General features: G+C 45.8%; 1 protein-coding gene across 2 annotated transcripts in view; it reads left to right on the top strand.

Annotated features, from left to right (window-relative positions):
• sbf1 (SET binding factor 1) overlaps window positions 1-15,993 on the top strand; it is a 79,629-nt gene extending 63,636 nt beyond the window's left edge. The window contains exons 25-41 of one of the 2 annotated variants that reach the window (XM_083934992.1): window positions 1,610-1,746; window positions 2,021-2,228; window positions 2,370-2,566; window positions 3,050-3,187; window positions 3,268-3,363; window positions 3,632-3,706; window positions 4,224-4,396; window positions 5,008-5,184; window positions 5,291-5,392; window positions 5,481-5,666; window positions 7,786-7,912; window positions 8,049-8,179; window positions 8,421-8,765; window positions 11,303-11,508; window positions 11,777-11,864; window positions 11,982-12,113; window positions 12,922-15,993. In XM_083934992.1, coding sequence (XP_083791118.1) covers window positions 1,610-1,746; window positions 2,021-2,228; window positions 2,370-2,566; window positions 3,050-3,187; window positions 3,268-3,363; window positions 3,632-3,706; window positions 4,224-4,396; window positions 5,008-5,184; window positions 5,291-5,392; window positions 5,481-5,666; window positions 7,786-7,912; window positions 8,049-8,179; window positions 8,421-8,765; window positions 11,303-11,508; window positions 11,777-11,864; window positions 11,982-12,113; window positions 12,922-13,020 — 2,617 coding nt within the window. In that variant the 3' untranslated portion in view covers window positions 13,021-15,993. The remainder of the gene's footprint in view (window positions 1-1,609; window positions 1,747-2,020; window positions 2,229-2,369; window positions 2,567-3,049; window positions 3,188-3,267; window positions 3,364-3,631; window positions 3,707-4,223; window positions 4,397-5,007; window positions 5,185-5,290; window positions 5,393-5,480; window positions 5,667-7,785; window positions 7,913-8,048; window positions 8,180-8,420; window positions 8,766-11,302; window positions 11,509-11,776; window positions 11,865-11,981; window positions 12,114-12,921) is intronic. The other variant, XM_083934993.1, reaches the window with a different exon arrangement.
• The last annotated feature ends 3,197 nt before the right edge of the window (window positions 15,994-19,190 follow it).

The following is a 19,190-nucleotide window of genomic DNA, read 5'->3' as shown; positions in this document are numbered from 1 at the left end:
CCTTAATATGAATTATATAAAAAATCCTCCACTCCTGTCAGTTGCTTCAATTTATGCATTCAAACTAAAGTGTCCTCTTTTAGGATCCTAGTGGCCTGAGGGTAGAAGCTCTTCCTTTAGCTGGATAAGCTGAGAAGAGAAAATACATTCCAGAAAGTTATAGGCTTATTACATGCCAAGCTTCTATTAAATTTGTTTCACTCTGTCAGGGAAAGGAGTACAACTGTGGAAATAGAAGAGATAACATCCTGCTGGCAGATCACACTGATGTGCAGTGGAACTAGTCTGACAGCTTACTGCATGCATTTTTAAGCAACAGTCGAGCAGCACTTCGAGGCTCATTAATGTGCCGAAATATTTCAAGGGAAAATCAATTTTCCAAGAGTACAAACAAAGTGAGTGGGAGCTGCCTTGATTGTAAAACGTGGCATGTTAGTTGTTCATGTGCCTGCATGTGACACCTCCTCTGTCACGACACAGAGCATCAAGCCGTGAGTGTGGAAACGTGCTCTCGGGCCTGCAGGGAGGGAGTGGAAAGTAACTTTTAATTCCCGCTGGCTGCATCTTGTCACATTTATCTGCGAGCTTTGACTCTGTTTCCTCCACATGATATACTTTTCTGTATCAACTTCTAATGTCTCACTCTGCTTTAACTGCTGCAGATGCTCTCGGAGCGACAACGTGGAGGAGTTCATGAATGTGATGCACCCAGGAAAGATTGCTGTAATCTTCCTCCGCTCAAATTATCATTTGAGTCGTAGTGACCTTAGGAGTAATCTTCTAGTGACGTTATGCAGACAAATGTGTCTCTGGTCCTGCCACAATGTGACTCAAGGTTTTTATCGCGTACATTTTAGTTTCCTGCTTCAAAATCTCCCAACCAACTCTCCATCCACTCCCAACCAGTGTCATGTGATGGAGGGGCAAAATGTGTTTCCAAGATTTTGGGGGAATAATTTATATTAAACAGTTGAGTCTAATAGCCTCACCAATGTTAAGCCATCGTATTATTTTCATTCAATTCCTTTAATTTCCATTTGCTTGTCTAACACACAGATGACTTGTTATCTGGGCTCATTTCACAATAAAAACTCCTACTTTATGCACTTATTACTATTCTTCAAAAGTGGGGGCAAAAGTTGCCTCCTTGTATTTTCCTACATTGCCTCCTACCCCCTACACACACACACACACACACGCACACACACACGCACACACACCCTTTCTATTCTGGTGAATGTAAGAAGCACGGGAGAAGCCTTTGAATAATTCATCAGTGGAAAATGTGTCAGGCGTTTTATCGGCCCCGTTGTTTCCATCTCTGCGCTGTCGTATGCTAACAAACCTCCATTCAGACGTATTAATTCAGACTGTGACCGCGTGGCACGCTCAACCAGCCACACACCAGTGAATTCACGGCTGAGATGAACAGTCAAACCAGCTCATTGTCAGCTGGAGTTGCACCCTGCTTCAAATCTAAATGCACATTTGTGTGCTGAAAGACCCGACAGGAAGTGGATGTCGAGTGTCTTTGAATGGGATTTACTGTTGAATCAGCACAGTGAAGTATTCTAGAAAATGATAAACTCTCCCTCCTTGTCTTTGCCAGGACACTTTCCAAAAACCTGGTGAAGAGCGCCAAGAGGACCATTGGCCGGCAGTATGTGACAAGGAAGAAGTATTCCCCTCCCACTTGGGAGAACAGGAGCAGCTTCCAGTCGGAGCTGGATGAGGATGAAATCTCAGGTAATCACCATTTTATGCTCTTTTCAGGCTCGCACATTTTTTTTACTGTTGTGTATTTTGTGAAACATTCAAACCAAGAGTGGGTGACATCATCAACATGTATTTTCTTCAGACAATATACATTAAGCATAAGAACTCACTGAAAGCTCTGTCTGGTGCCACTAGTCATTTTACACTCAAATGAGCCCTCATGCAGGTTCCCGGCTCACCCGTAGACTAAAAAACGTTACAGCCGTGTTGTTGGTGGAAATGTTTGTCCTGTGTGCCTCCACAGTTTCAGAGGAAGTGGATCAGAGCTCCCTCACCCTCTCCTCCACCATGCGCTCATCTGACAGACAGACCATGAGCAACGTTGTGGAGCGCGCCTGTTGCCGCGACTACCAGCGCCTGGGTCTCGGCACGCTCAGTAACAGCCTGACGCGTTCTAAAAACGAGCCTTTCAGGATTTCGACTGTCAACCGCATGTACACTATGTGCAGGAGGTGAGAGACAAACACACACATATGAGGGCTCAGGTGGTGGAGTCATACAGACAGTATCTCTCCAGTGCTTAATACAATGTGTGTGTGTGTGTGTGTGTGTGTGTGTGTGTGTGTGTGTGTGTGTGTGTGTGTGTGTCACAGCTACCCCGGCCTGCTGATTGTTCCTCAGAGCATCCCAGACACGACTATCCAGAGAATCTGCCGCTGTTACCGGCAGAATCGCTTCCCTGTGGTTTGCTGGAGAAATTCAAGAACCAAAGGCGTCCTCCTGCGATCTGCAGGCCTCCACGCGAAGGGGGTGGTGGGCTTCTTCAAGTCCCCTAACGCTCCTTCTTCAGGTACAAAACAAAAAACTGTTTCAGGCACCTCGTTGATTAGTGATGTAATGTTGAACCTTTATATTACTCACTGGCGTGCACTCACTCGTGGCCCGATTGTTGAAAAACGCGTGCTAAAGTGCCCCCTAGGAGCCAAAATGCGTGCTTAATTGCCCTCTTCAGTGGCGGGGAATGCGCTTTATGTTCCCTTTTTTTTCCTTTTCGCCCCTGCCTTTCAAAAAGTCTGTACACACCACTAATATTACTAAGGGATGTTGCTGGTTATTGTTTGGGAATGCCCTGCTTCATATTCTGTCCCAGTGACCTGCTTAAGGAGTACAGGGGTCATGACAAGCTGTTAGTCTGACCCTAGAGATCTAGGTATTAATATGAAAAGATGCATGCGATTAAGAGATAAGATGCATTTTGTGTCATGCCCTTTCAAAGAACCAATTAATTACCTGAAACATAAATGTGTATTGATGTGTTTTCTCCTCTGTGCAGTGCCCTCCCAAGCCGACTCCACCAGTCTGGAGCAGGAGAAATACCTGCAGGCCATCATCAGCTCCATGCCTTCGTACAGTGAGAGCAGTGGCAGGAACACACTCAGCGGCTTCACCTCCACACACATGAGCACCTCCGGTGGGTGGACCAACACACCAGCACGTTACTGTCACTGGGACTGTGGGTTCACACAGCTGATGCTTTTCTTCTGTCCACAGACTCTTCAGACAAGCTGAGGCAGCCCAAGATCGGTGCTCTGATGAAGCAGGTGATGGGCACCAAGGACGATGTTCCTGGAACCTTCAGCAGAGGAGGTGAGACTCGTCTGTGTGTCCCCACGTTAGTCCTGTAGTTTCTGTTAGCTTTAGTTATTCTTTAGTTGCAGTCCTGGTTTCAAAACTAAATGTGTGAATTGTGTTTAAACTTGTTACTGAAACTTGGACTGGACCTGGAGGATGATGAATGAGTGAATGCATGTTTAGTGTGCGTGTGTGTGTGTGCTGTTGCGTGCGTGCTTGCGGGACCATCCCTCCATTGTGTGGTGTTGTTGGTTAACTGGCCATCTCTGTTGTTTGACCTCAGCTCTGGGTCAAAGGGCGAAAGTCATCTCCCTCTCTCAGCCCAAAGTGTCTGGCAAGGCCAGGAACCCTCCTAGAGGTACAGTAGGCCACGCCCCCCACTCCTCCCCTCCTATCTAACCAATCAGATCTCTTTAACAGTAGCGTTTGCCGTGGTTTCTGCGGACTAATGGTCTGTTGTTATTGCTTGTGATTCTCAGAGAGCTGCTGTGAGTGCATGCTGCTGCTGCAGCTCTGCTGTCTCACGTCTTGTTTGTTGTTTCCTGTTTGATTCTTCTCTCTCTTGAATGTCAGCAGCAATCAGAGTCCATTCTGTTTCATCATAATGTAGCTGTCATTGAGCTAAATGTGACCAACTGGACTGGGTAGTTTGCAGTCATCTCTGCCTTGTTTACCAGCATGGCTATTAGCAGCTGTGGATGTTCTACACTCCAATGTGTTTTAAAGGATCATTCTGGTTTATTCCAACTTGGCTCGTAATAAACCGGAATGATTCTTGAATGGCCTTACCATTTGAAGGACCTCCACATAAACCTCACAGGGTCACATCTTCATTTCATGATTCCTTTGAAGACTCTACTTTGTGTGTGTCGCAGGTAAATGGGGCAGTATCCGGGGCAGCGGGCGTCTAAGTGCTTACAACCCAGACGTGGGGACACGACTGGCAGGGAAAGAGTCCCCACAGTCCAACGGAGGGCCGAGCGAAGCGCTGTTTCTCCGACAGCAGAAGGCCTACCTCTACATCATTGGAGACAAGGCCCAGCTCAAGGTAAAAAAAGATAACAGGTTTGTAGAGGGGAGGGAAAGAAGCAGAAAAACAAGAAGCAAGTGTGCGACTTTGTGGTTCTCAAGTGTTCTTGAGAATCGCTCATCTGATCGACTTCACACTTTACAGACTGCACTACCTTGGGTCCTCAGCAATACACTTGCCAAGGGTGAAGTTGATTGGATGAATGTGACGGACAGTCATACATACACCAACAGACAGATTCCTGTCTTTATAGTTAGATGATGTTGCAGCATATGAACAAACTTTGATGGCCAGCAAAACTGTACGGAACATCAAAAATCTGAAAAATTACCTTTTCCCGGCTTGATCCAGAGATGTTCTGTACAAAATTTGGTGACAATTGCTCAAAATTTGTAGGAGGAGTAGCGAAAAAACAGATTTGGACGCAAGTCAAAATTAAGGAAAATCAATCAGGCAGAAATGGACGTGACTTATATGGATAGATTCATGTGGACCCACAGCATCCTGATTGTTGCTATAGCGCACACACAGACACACACACACACACACACACACACACACACACTCTGATGGACGGATGGATTGAGATTCTTTGCTTTACAGTTGGATGTTGTTGTTGTTGTGTCCAGGGAGGGAAGCAGGACTCGTTCCAGCAGTGGGAGGTGGTTCCCATCGAGGTGTGTGACGTGCGGCAGGTGAAGAACAGCTTTAAGAAGCTGATGAAGGCCTGCGTGCCGAGCTCCTCCACCTCTGACCCCAACATGAGCTTCCTGCGCTGCCTGGAGGAGTCTGAGTGGATGTCTCTGGTTAGTGCTCGCTGCTTTGTGTGTGTGAGAAGGACAGTACATGTACTTCTCATTCTGTGGCCTGCAGCCATGATCTGACTGACTCTGTGTGTTTGTCCATGTCCAGCTACACAGGGTGCTGCAGGTGTCTGTGCTGGTGGTGGAGCTTCTGGATACGGGCTCGTCCGTCATGGTCAGCCTGGAGGACGGCTGGGACGTCACCACGCAGGTACGATTGATATCCAGACACTTTATTCCTGAAAGCTGTTCTGTGAGTGTGGTTGAGTGTGGCTGAGTGTGACGTGCTGTGTGTGCAGGTGGTGTCCCTGGTGCAGCTGCTGTCTGATCCATACTACCGAACCTTTGACGGCTTCCGACTGCTGGTGGAAAAGGAGTGGCTGTCATTCGGTCACAGATTCAGCCACCGCGGAGCGCAGACGCTCGGCAGCCAGAGCAGCGGCTTCACCCCGGTCTTCCTGCAGTTCCTCGACTGCGTGCACCAGGTGGGTCTGCAAAACCGAAATCGTTCTTTACACCAATCCACGGCCCAGTTTGCAGCAGAAATTGACTCAACAGGAAGAAACCCTGAATGTTAAAGTAGCTGTTGATGCGTTGATTTTATTTCCCCGCCCGTTATTGAGTGAGGGTAATCTGCCTGTACACAGACACACACTCAGGCAGACTGAGAGCTGATCAGTCAATGTTGATACTGTTGATAAGTTCAAAACACATATACAGCACGACATCTGTGTGATTGAAGCAGCTGTCTATGTAGAGTCCACTTCACTAAGGCTCCGTTCACACTGCAGGACTTAATGCACAATTCCGGCTCACGCTCCTGAAGTGACCCGCATGTGCAGTTGATCATTGATGACATCACGCCACAGCAGTGTTTACAGATGCGAACATGGCAACTTTATGGCTTAATGCTAGAAACAGTGTGAAAGCTTCCCTCTCCCTTCACTGCCCGCCTACTTCACTGCTGTCCTCCATGTTTGTTTTGATTCTGTTCCTGGCTCCCACCTGTGGCACACTTTTTTTTTCCCCCAACGACTTAATTTGTCATTCATTTAAAAAAACAGTGCAGCGCTGGTCAGAATGACGTCAAAGTCACATTAAATGCGACCTGGCTGTTCAGATTGCTGTCGCATTAAAAAAAAATCTGATCCGTATCCGATTCAGTAGCACATTTAAAAGTGGACTAATTCTGATTCAGAAATGTCAGATTCAATGAGACTTGTGCTGTTCACACTATCAAAAGCAAATCAGATATGAGTCACATATGAGCGCAAAAATCAGATTCAGGTCACTTGGAACTGCAGTGTGAACGGAACCTAAGAGTGACAAGAACAGACTTGAAGCGTAAAAAACAGCAAGATCAGTGTAGAAGGCCGAGGAACACTTCTGCTGCGAAATCTGTTGATTTCATATGTTTACCAACTCTCGGGATGGAAGAGAAATGTTATTCTTGCAAAAGATAAAACACAGAGAACACTGAACACTGAAACTGTAACCCAGAAACTGCAGACACTATGATGCTGTGTTGACACCAGAGGGACAGTGTCTTTAGTGATTTCATTGCTGTGATGCAAATGATGCATGATCAGAGTCACACTAATAATACCAGTAGGTTTATTTCAATACAGCACTTTGATTAATCGGTCTACGCACAAAATGACAATATGCATACTAGAACATGAGAACAGCTGAGACGAGAAGCCGTGTGTATTGAGATATATATATATATATATATATATATATATATATATATATCAATATGTTAACTGAAGGTCAGCAGCCCTCTTTCCTCTTACTATTAACATATATATCTGTATATTTGTAATGCTCTGTGTGTGTGTGTGTGTTTACCTGTACGCCTGACTTTATTTCCTGTTTTGCTGATCACTGACGTGTGTCCTGCCCTCTTATCACATGCAGGAAGTTTGGTCTCATTTAGCTTCAGTGGCCCCTCACTTGTGACCGCGGCTGCCTGTGACACTTAAATATTCTGCTGTCCGTCTGACACATCAGATGACCATGTTGTGGTTGTTTCCGCTCTCTGTTCAGCCTCTGTGCTGTATGAAAATAGCACTTTTCTAAAGAGTAGGAAGAGGGACAAGATGTAAGAAGCACTCTGTACTGCAGACACACACACAATATATGAAGGAGCAAGATTGTGTGTGTGTGAACATGTCCATGTAAACAGACACCTTATGTAGTACAAAGGGAATCACTTAAACTAACTAGAGCCCATCACAGAGATATTATTAACGCTGTGTATATGTTTTTCTACAATGTGTGGATATGAAAACCATTTTACAGAACATATGATGTAAACAACGATGCTTGGGCTGATTTTGAAATCAGTCTTATTTAGATGTTTATTTAATTTATCTTTTACTTAAATGGTCAGAAATGGAAAGATACTGAATGTTTATTTGGCTGAATTCTTCATTTTCTCAGTGTTCATTTCTATTAAACCATTAAATACAGTTAATTATTTTGGAAAGCATCCTTCTGGGCACCTTTGCAGAGTCATACAGTGCACAAACCATATAGAAAAGTTATTTACCATATTATCCTCCGTATCTGTAATCTGTGAATGTTTCCCTCCACGTTCAGATCCACCTCCAGTTCCCCATGGAGTTTGAGTTCAGTCAGTACTACCTGAAGTTCTTGGCCTACCACTATGTGTCCAACCGCTTCCGCACCTTCCTGCTCGACTCCGACTACGAACGCATCGAGCTGGGTACCAACTTTTCTGACTCTCTGAAATGCTCTTGTTTCTCTTGAGTAACACAGAATCGTAGATACAGTGTGTGTGTGTGTTCCTGACGAGCCCTGTGTGTGTGTGTTTGTGTGTACGTGTGCGTGTGTGTGTGTAGGAGTGCTGTATGAGGAGAAAGGAGAGAGGAAAAGCCCTCAGGTGTGCAAGTCTGTGTGGGACTACATTGAAAGACTCAACAAGAAAACACCCGTCTTCTACAACTACATGTTCTCTCCTGAAGACGACGAGGTGAGCCCGCTGCACTGACACCCACCAGGCTGAGAGATGTGCTCACTTAATGTCTACAAGGTGTCCCAAAAGCTTTCCAGCTTTTAAGATGAGATAAGACTTCCCAATGATTGCTTGTGTCCAGCTACAGCAGATAGAAGAACAGACAAACTCAGCTCCTGAATATTTCTTCAGTGATCACAGAAGCGTTGAAACAAACAAGAGTTGTTTGTAGTCTAAAGTGAGTAATCGTGTGTTCCAGGTGCTGCGGCCGTACACCTTCAACTCCAACCTGAAAGTGTGGGACTTCTACATGGAGGAGACTCTGTCGGAGGGACCCTCCTACGACTGGGAGCTGAGGGGCCGGCAGGAGCGCGTGGCCGAGGAAACGCCGGAGAAGCCGGACAGCAGCGGCCCTAAATCGAACCGACACATCGTGTGGCCGTGCTACGACAGTCTGAGCAAGGCGGTGCCCGACGCCATCACCAAGCTGCTGCAGGACCTGCAGAGCCTGGAGGCTGAGCTCGGACAGACGTCTGAGAAGTGGAAGGACACGTGGGATAAAATCAAGAACACACAGAGAACTGAGGCCAAACTGGAGAGCAAGGTGGGACCAACCGTTTAACACCCCCCCACCCAAAAAAACATCTCTCTGTAGTTTCGGAAGTGTTGTATTGATGTGTATTCAGAAGCTTGACTTGTGTAATGAAACTATTTTGCAAACAATGCTGAAGTCGTGGATTTGTGAACTCTGACCACCACAGATACTGTGTGGGAAACACTGCACTCTATGGAAGGACTTTCAGAGTTGACTACTTTAAACACAGCTTTAGGCTTCATGTAGCAGTGAGTTAGTCATGATCAAATTCTACCGTTTTTTTTGGATTAAAAGTCGCTCCGGAGTTTAAGTCTCACCAGCTGAAAATGCAAAATAAAGAAGGAAAAAAACATATAACATATAAGTCGCACTAGAGTATAAGTCGCATTTTTGGGGGAAATGTATTTGATAAAATCCAACACCAAGAAACGACATTTCATCTTGAAAGGCAATTTAAACTAAAACTAGAATAGAGAACAACAGGCTGAATAAGTGTTTACGTTATATGACGCATAAACAACGAGCTGAGAACGTGCCTGGTGTTTTAACGTAACATATTACGGTAAGAGTCATTCACAGAACTATAACATATAGAACATGCTCTACGTTTACCAAACACTCTGTCACTAATCACACAGAACTATAACATATAGAACATGCTCTACGTTTACCAAACACTGTCACTAATCACACAGAACTATAACATATAGAACATGCTCTACGTTTACCAAACCCTCTGTCACTAATCACACAGAACTATAACATATAAAACATGCTCTACGTTTACCAAACACTCTGTCACTGCTAATCACTAAATCCCCTGAACTCTTCTTCCTCTGTGTCACTTCTGAACAACTCCGCCAATAGGTACGGAAGTAGCAGCTAGCATCTTTTTTCTTTCACAACGCACTTCTGCCATGATCCGCCCCCGCCCAATTTTGATTGGTTGACGTGTGTGTGTGTGTGTGTGTGTGTGTGTGAGAAGATTGCTGATATACGCCTAGTCTCTTACGTGACTGATATAAATAACAGCCCGGGCTGTTGTTTAATATTTTACGGTAATGTGTTGGTGTTGGTGTGAGCGGTGGGTTCTACACATACTACATGTTTTAGAAGCTTTCAAGTGTTTACTATCTTCTTCTAGATATTGACAATTAAAAAATGTATTTTGCTCCACAAATTGCACTTAAAGGTTGAATATGTAGAATCTTTATTAAAAGCTATATATATTTATATATATTATTTTTTTTACCACGGCGGGGCGTTTTGAGGGATACAGAATGAAAAAATATATTTAGTCAGAATTAATATTGAAAAAATGCTTTGAGAGGTTTCACAATGACTTTCTGTCACGTTCTGTTTACATTGTAGCAGCCAATAGCGTTGGGCGTTGCGGGTTGCCAGGGTTGTCTGTTGTTGGCCGCAGCTCGGTGGTTCAACTCTGTATTTGCCAGTTTACCCATCTCTGCATTCATTCCCACCACACCACTGCCTGACAGATATATTTTTATGCAAACCTCAGCCTCTCCATCTCTCCATCTGCCATCAGCCTCACTGTCACTGCTGTGGAAGCTGCTGCTCTGCTCACGACCATCAGGCTACAGAAACAAGAATGATTCTGGAGTGATATGATCGACTTTTTTGGTCTGGAGCAGCAGCGTTTTGGATGAACTGCAGCTGTCTGATGGACTTTTTAGGGAGACCTGTAAAGACACTAACAGCAGTCCAGCCTGCTGAAGATAAATGAATGGACACTTTTTTGTCCTGCTGACACACACGTCCTTTAATCCATGATATATTCTTAAGGTGATAGACCTGAACTTAAAAGGAAAATTCACAAAGTCAGCGTAGACATAATAAAATAAGTTTCTGTGTGGCGTTTTTGCCTTTATTTCAAAGTACAACTCAAGGCACAGGAAAGGGAAAGAAGACGAGATATCAAAGGGCCACAGGTAGGAGTCGAACCGTGGTCCCCCCAGCAAGGACATTGCACGCACTCTACCAGTTGAGCTACTGATGATCCTGATGTCTTTTTTTGATGAATTATAAGCGTTCCTCAGATTAACACTTAGTCAGTGTGTTTTGAATGTGTGGTGTTCAGAATCGTTTTGAAAGAGTCAAAGAGCAGATGTTGAACATCATTACACGGTGACCTCAGCACACTTGACATTGATAAGAACACAGAGATGTGATGTACCTGTTGATCTCTGTCACCATGAAACACGGACTGTCCCAATGTCTAAATCAGATGTAAAGATGAAGACAAAGGTTGGGAAATGTTTTCCACTGACATCTTGTGGTGACAAAGTGAAATGCAGTTAAAGTGAACTTAAAGGACCGCAATGGTGTGTTTGCATGTTTTGGATCCGCGGTTCACTTTAAAAGTACACTAAAGATTTGAGATTTGTACCTCTTACTTCATAGCGAGCCACTGGTTTGTTTTCAGTGTGGTGTCAAGCAACTTGTAGAATCTTCACATTTATCATCGCCTGCGGTTTCAAAATCATCCCCACTGCTCCGCTGAACCTTCTCCTCTTCCTCCACAGCCGTCGTTCACCAGCTCCTTGCTGATGTCGTCCAACCTGAGCCACCAGCGGCGTTCTCAGGGCGTCTACCTGCAGGAGAGCGGCGTGGGCTCCTCTATTAACCTGGCTCTGGACTGTGAGGCCAGCGCCACCTCCACCCCTGTCGCCGGTCGGCCCAGCACCAGCACGCTCTACAGCCAGTTCCAGAGCACAGAGAGCGAGAACAGGTCTGTACCATTCTGGCTTTTTACTGCGGCACCGAGAGGACAGCTGCTCTGTATGGCAGTGTGTGATGTTTTATACAACCAGAGGTACTCAAGTGTCCTGAGAAAGACCCCACAGAGCTCTGTGAAGGGCAGGAGCGGAGGAAACCGACTTCATTTATGAACATTACACAAACCCAGACATCAGTGGTCTCATTACTGTGTAAATCCCAGTGTCAGATACATCCCTCACATGTCAAACATCTTTTCATTCTTATTCGGACCCCCTCAGGAGTTTTGAAGGCATCCTGTTTAAGAAAGGGGCGTTGTTGAAACCATGGAAACCACGGTGGTTTGTGCTGGACAAGACCAAACATCAGGTAAGACGGGGGACGCTGAAAATGGAGCTCAATGTTGAAGCCCACACATTACCGTCACAGAGGCAAATATTTTGATGTGTTTTACGTACTCGTTCTCTACGGCCTCCCTGTACCCAGCTGAGATACTACGAGACGAGACAGGACAAGGAGTGCAAAGGGGTGATCGAGCTGGCCGACGTGGAATCTGTCATTCAAGGAACGCCTACCATGGGAGCGCCGAAAAACATCGAGGAGAAAGCCTTCTTTGATGTAAGTGTGTGTGTGTGTGGGTGTGTGTGTCCTGACTCTGGGGCCCGCTCAGAGATTACCCGGTCTTTGTACTAGGGAGCTGGCAGGCTCCACTCTGATGTCCAGTGCGACTGGATCAGATATTTCTTTTACCACACCCAGCCCTGCTGTTTAAGGTCTAGATAATTGCAGGTGTGCAGTAGGGCTGGACCCGAATATTGGGTCTACTGTGTAGGTGTTCGATTTGTTTTTTAATAAATAAATAAAAGCATATTTACGTTTTGCCAGTTGATTCTTGTACCATTTCTTATTTTTAATTGCACTAATAACATGTTGTTATAAACAGCGGCGGTTGCACACGAGTCCAGTGCTGCGCGCAGTCACGCAGCTGATGACAGAGTGATGTGATTTTTGATTGTTGTTGTTGTTGTCACATAAATGTGTTTTGTTTAATAGCGTTCAAGAGCTGACAGTATATTTAGAACTGTAGTTTCTGTCGGATTGAGCGTTTATAATATGTCGGTGTAATTCCTCCATGATTAGACAAAAGAATGGGTATAATAATGTGACATGATGCTGACGATCTAACATCAGAATCAGCTTTAAAGGACAGGGAGGACACATATGTGGAGTTTGACATGAACAGCATAGACACTAAGTTCGCATAAGTAGATAAATACATAGATAAACATTGGCTGACAGTTGTTTTCTGGTGATTAAATGAAGAGAGAAACATGATCATAACGCACGGATATAGGAGACATTTGTATTCATGAGTGCATAATGTACCTGGAGTTAATTCCCCCCCCCCCCCCCCCCCATCTTTCAGCTCAAGACGACCAAGCGAGTGTATAACTTCTGTGCCCAGGACAGCGCCAACGCACAGCTGTGGATGGACAGTGTTCAGAGCTGCCTGTCAGACGCCTAGAGACGAGGCGGGACTCTTTAAAGGAGCGACGCAAACGGGAGCGCACGAGCCCCGACGGACATCTCTGCCGGCCCATCCCAGTGGAACAGGGAGGGGCCGGGGCCTTTCACCACTTAAGCTCTGTTCTGTCCGCTAGTGTCGGACTAATAACCTCCATCACAACGTTTCAGTGTTTTTGTTAGAAAAATCCGAAGAGAGAGAAAAAAAAAGAAAAAAAAGTCCCTGAAGAACCACTCGCTGTCGTCACCTCCCCGACAGCCCGACCGCTCCGTGCGCTGGATGTCCGTACGCACAAAAAAACCCAATGCATATTAAAAGCACGTCGTTGCGTTCCCGTAAGGCGTCCCGCAGCTCGGACCAGAGCCTCCACCTGTACACCACACCCCCCGCTCTCCCTCCTACTAACCCCGCTTGCCCTTTAACACACTCCGGGGGGAGGAATGACGGAGGAGCTGCAGTCGCCCGTCGGCCCGGCCGCGTACGGGAGCCGTCAGACTGAAAGATGGACCGGTGTGTTGACGGACCAAAAGCAACCCTGAGGAGGACGCAGGCTGACGGCTCTTCCGGTCCTCTCACTGCCGGATGCAGTAGATTTAGAAGCTGGGAAGGAGGGGGGGGGGGTCTCCTCAACGGTTCATGAAGGATTTCCCTTTTTCTCTGATCTTTTTCCAAAAACCTCTAAATTTGTACCAGAGAGAGATCAACGGTTGTCCCCTGTGGTCAGCAGGCGACGTTGACGACAATGATGATGATGATGATGATGATGATGATGATGATATACTGTGAAAGCCACGGATCAGTCGCAGAGATCAAAAGCAGGAGAGCCAGTCCGGGGTTCATGTCTGTCAGGTATTGAGTGTGTCGGTGAACTTTCACTGAGAGTGTTTACAAAGTAGACAAAAACTCCCCTCACTAAGCTAAACTCTGCTCTCCACCCGTGCGTGCGTGTGTGTGTGTGTGTGTGTTTTTAATCCGCTCAACCACTATTAACATTCAGATTATTAAGGGACGCTGAAGGAAAAAGGAGGGATTTATTTTGTAGTGATATCTTTTTAAAAACAAAAACAAACTATAGAAGGAGATCTGGAAGGTAGAAGACTGAGAGGCGGGATACGTATGAACGGAGTGATATCTTACGGGACGCTTGGGAGAGACTTTAAAGACGGACATTGATTCGCCGAGGTGCTCCGAGTGTGTGAAACCGGATGTCAGTCTGAGGGAAACTCAGGTGTTTTCCAACCTTATTCTCCTGATTGTGCTCATTATGGGAAATCTGCACCTCCTCTCTTGTTTGCTGGAACATTTTCTGACTCCAGCGAACAACGGAGTAATAATGTGTGACGTATTTCAGGCCCCAAGCAGACAGAGGGTCGCCACGTGGTTCTTCCGCCCGTCCTTCCGTTATTTTGCCGTGGCGTTAAATGATTAGCTGAGTTGCAGTTTTTTCAGCTCAATTCGTCTACAGCGCCCCCGCAAAAACACGAGGCGCGTAAAAAGGAAAACCGTAACGCAAGAGCAGCAAGAAAAACTTCGGAAAACAACTCTGCAAAGAGGCCGCAGGCCGCGAAAACTGTCTGCTCGTTTCCAGATCCATTTAAATCCAGAAATCAGTTCGTTGGCTTGTTTCTAAATCAGACTTGAACACAGAAACCAGCCTGTGAGCGAAGCTGTAAGAGAGTCAGAGAGTCAGTCCAATGTAAGATTATTTGGAAAAGCTTTAAAAGGCTCACGCTGCTCCCCCAAAAACATCAGGCTCTAAGAGAAAGAACCCGCTTTCCAGCTTCGTAACAATACACTTTTAGTGCCTAAAGTGTATTTTTAAACGTTTAATTGAGCGTCATAAGCGGGAGAATTCCCTCGACCGTTAGTCAGGATGAACACAACCACGGAAATAAGAGTGGGGTTGAAAAACGGAGTCGTCCTTTAAGGGTGCTGGGACATGGACAGTGGTGAATACGTCACACTCACTCCCTCAGAGCCTCTTCTCCCGCCTCACGCGCATCTGTTCGCGCACACAGAGGAGTCTGCATCCCTTAGAGTTCTAGAGGAACCGTACGTTTGGCTGGAAGGCTTCAAACATCAAGTCACTTTTTTTAATGTCAATGGTTTGTCAGACTGACCCCCCCCCCCCCCCCCCCCCCCACATGCCCCCTGCCCCCCACATACAGACCACTCTGACCCCCCACGTGCTAACACAAACCCTGCTCTGTAAGATAAGGTTCTACTGCTGTCTGTGTCGAACTTCAAATTGTAGATTTTCATGTGTGTCTAATAACTCCTTTGTATATACTACTCCAGATTTGTATGTAACGTTTATGGTAGTAATTTATTTAACTTGTCTCCTCAGTAAGAACGTTCCTCGAGCACCACTTTATTTTTAAATTAGGAATTCAATGTGCCATTTGTTTATTTCTGTATTAATGTGACTAATGCTTTTTTTTTTTTTTTTTTTTAAATTGTACAAGTAAACCCTCAATGTCTTTTTGTTTTTGTTGGTGTTTTTTTTTTTGTAAACACGATTGTCCTTACAAAATACCAACCGTTAATGCAAGAGCGGAGGCGGGGCGTGAGCGGGAGAGGAAGCCTCCACACCGGTTGGGTTTGACTGTTGCTCACCCACAGTGATGGGAGGTTCTGGAGGTTCTGGAGGTTCTGGATGTTCTGGATGTTCTGGATGTTCTGGATGTTCTGGATGTAGCTCACAGTCACAATAAATGTCATGAAGTTTTCCTTGTGCCGGGTTCTGCTGCTAGCTCAATGAACTCTGTCTGCGTCCATTAAATGTGTCCGGCTCCACCTTTAACTGAAGAATATGGGCATTCATCTAAAATGGTTATTAATCAAAGACGCCAAACATACTGCTATGACTTCACACAGTAATGCATATCCAGTGTGTTTAGTCTGCACCAGGACTGTGTTCACACACACATGAGGTTTTAATGGTTGAAGGTTTGGATCGAGCCGTCCGTGACGTCACAGAGCTCTGACGGCTCACGTTGTCTGCGACACCTGCAGTCTCGCAGCAGTCGTCGCGCTTCTCGTCCGTTGTCTCTGTCAGCAGCTGCGCATGCGTTGCGGATGTGAGGCGGTGGGTTTAAAGTTGCATCAGCCCACGCTGCTTTGTACTCTCCGCCACTCGAAACTCCTGAAAATCTTCAGGACCGACTGTTGTCATCGAGGGTCAATTGATGCGATCGAGTGTGAAACGCTGGGTATCCGAAGACGCCGGCGTGGACACCATGATACCATGATCTATTTTCACATAAGACACAGATAAACACAGCAAATAGTCGCTTTTGAGAAGCTTGAACGTGATTTCAACCGTTGTAAGTGATGAGCCACAGGTTTGATCTGGTGTAGAGTTGGACCGGGAGTTCTCCTGTCTGCTCCGGCTGATTTCATCTCCTCACTAAATATTGAATGGTCGCCAGTTTTGTCTTTAACTTGCAGAGATTGCGTGTCAGCAGCTTTCTGATCTGTCGTGTTCAGAGCTGAAGAGTCCTGTGGTGGCGCAGAGACTGAAGCACTGCTCTGTTGGGTTTTAGAGGCCCATAAAACGTTAAAGGGGGTCTGCTGAGGCGCCATCACGATGACAAAGAACGTCCCCCTGAGGAACAGGTGGAGGCGGGTGGAGGCAGGTGGGGCGGTGGTGACATCAGGAGTGGCTGCAGCAGCAGAACCCGGCTGCAGGAACTCTGCGTCCATTTCAGCCTAGCTCATCGTTTCACTCGTTTACTCATCTCTCCGTGGTAACGCTCTACGACAGCTACATTAGCCGCGGCATGACATAATCCTTTTTATTTATTTTTCTTTCTTTTTTTATAGAAATGACTTTCTGAGCCGGGTTATGTTGTCAATCATGTCACTAGAGTTTTTAGAATCCAAATAAAAGCTGTGGGTTTAAATGTTCATCTGTGTGCGTGCGTGCAGGCGTGTGTGGTGAATCATTTCACCAGGTTTCCCCTCCAATAATACACCAATGCTCCTAAAATATCAGCTGTTTGAGTGTAAACCGAGCATTTAGAAGTGCTGCTATGTTTGGAATAGTGATATAATTCACCATCAGCAGACACCTGCACTCACCAAGCCCATTAACAAAAATGGGCGCAGTCACATGAGGTGTCATCAACCTTCCCATCCAGTGAACTGAGCTCAAAAAGCCACCGCATCTGCATCTCCTGCCCTGAACCACTGATCTGGACACTTCCTGTAGTTCCCGTTGGTGTTGTGCAGACAACTCTCACAGACCTCAGACTTAAAGCTGCCGTCGTTGATTGGTGGCCACTGGGAGCAGCATATTATCACCTCATAAAGTTAATATGACACAAACGTGTTCAGCAGACACTAAGCAACATCAGCGTTCCCTTTGAGTCTTGTTTGTGGACACGAGGAATGTGCGATTCTCTCCCTCGTTTCTCATTTGCTTTGGTTTCTCCTCTCTGTAAACACGCAGGGTGACAGGAATGTATCTCTGTACGCTCCAAGATCTAAGTAGCAGCATGAAGCATTAGTTGGATTTGTTGACCCCACTAGATGAAGCTCTTTAAAGAAAAGGACTCAATGAATGGTGATTCCGTGTGTTTTCAACCCTTTGTTGGACACAGAGCTCCATCTAGTGGAAAATAACAATGGTTCATTTGAACGTCACTCGTATCGACCAATCGTGTTTCAGCGTGCTGCGGTTGTATACAGGTCAACGGTGTGTGTGGAGAGCAGAAGGCATCAGCTGAAATGCAATCTTGAAACTAATCAGTAATGGTAAATGGGCTTGTACTTATCTAGTGCCTTTCTAGTTTTCTGACTACTCAATGGCTGTCTCACTACTTGTCACGTTCACCCGTTCACACAGACATTCACACTGATGGCAGTTGACATCTACAGACCATCTAATCTGACCATTCACACCACATTTACACACCCATGCACAGCACGGGGAGCAATTCCGGGTTCAGTGTCTTGTCTTTACACTCCGACATGCCGACCAGGGGAGCTGGGGATCAAACTGCTGATCTCTCGAATGGGGGACGACCCGTTCTGCCACTGAGGCACAGCCAGTTATCGTCTGACGAAATTGTTCTTTTTGTTATTTATCTCCATTCATATGCAGACATGTTTTTCTCTCGCCTCGATTATTGCGTCTGAAGTTGCTAAACGGACTAAACAATGACCGGTGACACCTTTCACTCTGCAGATTCATTTCCTGCATTACATTTTTTTTTTTTAAGTAAAAAGGGCGGTGGTGACACAGTGGTTAGAGCAGTCGCCCCATGCAAAGAGGCTGCAGGTCCTCGAGGCAGCGGCGGTGGGTTGGACTCTGACCTGCGGCCCTTTGCTGCATGTCTCCCCCCTCTCTCACTCTCTCACCCCATTTCCTGTCTGTCCTGTATAATAAAGGCTTGAAAACTGCCCCAAAATAATCTTGAAAATAGTGATGAGAGCAGCTTTACCACAGTAATCCACTGTGAACACTATCTGTGAGGGGTTTTTGGTCCAAGGTACATTTTTGATCTGTGAAATTGTCATGTTTTATATAACTATGTGGCCGATGTTTCTGACGTGATTTATTCCCCTTTAGTGACAGGGATACAGAGAAACCCTCATCCTAGACAATGACTGAACTGTTTTAAAGTCATTCAGTCTTTTAAGGAGCACATATCCAATCATACAAACATCCTTTAACATAATCTTTCACAGGAAAACGATGGATTTTTTCCCCCTTTTTAACATTTCATCAGAAAAACACAGCAGATGACCATCGACCGCTGCCATCAGCCAACATTATCTTATTTCCTGATAGGCCGACAGATGTTCCGTCGATAAATCGTTCCTGGAAAAACCGTTATCCTGGGAAACTGTCCTTGTATTTCAGCCCCTCACTCAGATCCCAACGTATACTGAAGTGTGTGTAGAGCAGGGCACGTGACTCGCTGGTAGGATAATGTGCACACTGTGACGCTTTAAAGACAGTTTACCAGAGGAGAAGAGAGACACGCAAAGAGAGAGGAGAAGAGAGACGCAAAGAGAGACGCGAGCTTTTCATTTGGGCTCAGTCAGTCAAGACCTGCTGCGACCCTTCTTGGTACCCATCATTTGTGGAGCTGTGAGCAGGTTAGATGTGTCAATACTGGGCCTGATGCTACATCTGACCGAGCAAGAGCTGTCCTCTTGAA

The sequence above is a fragment of the Echiichthys vipera genome (genome assembly GCF_963691815.1).
Source record: "Echiichthys vipera genome assembly, chromosome: 20".
In the NCBI taxonomy this organism is placed as follows: Eukaryota; Metazoa; Chordata; class Actinopteri; order Perciformes; family Trachinidae; genus Echiichthys; species Echiichthys vipera.
Note: the sequence above shows the minus strand (reverse complement) of the source record. Positions and strands in the feature narration are given on the sequence as shown.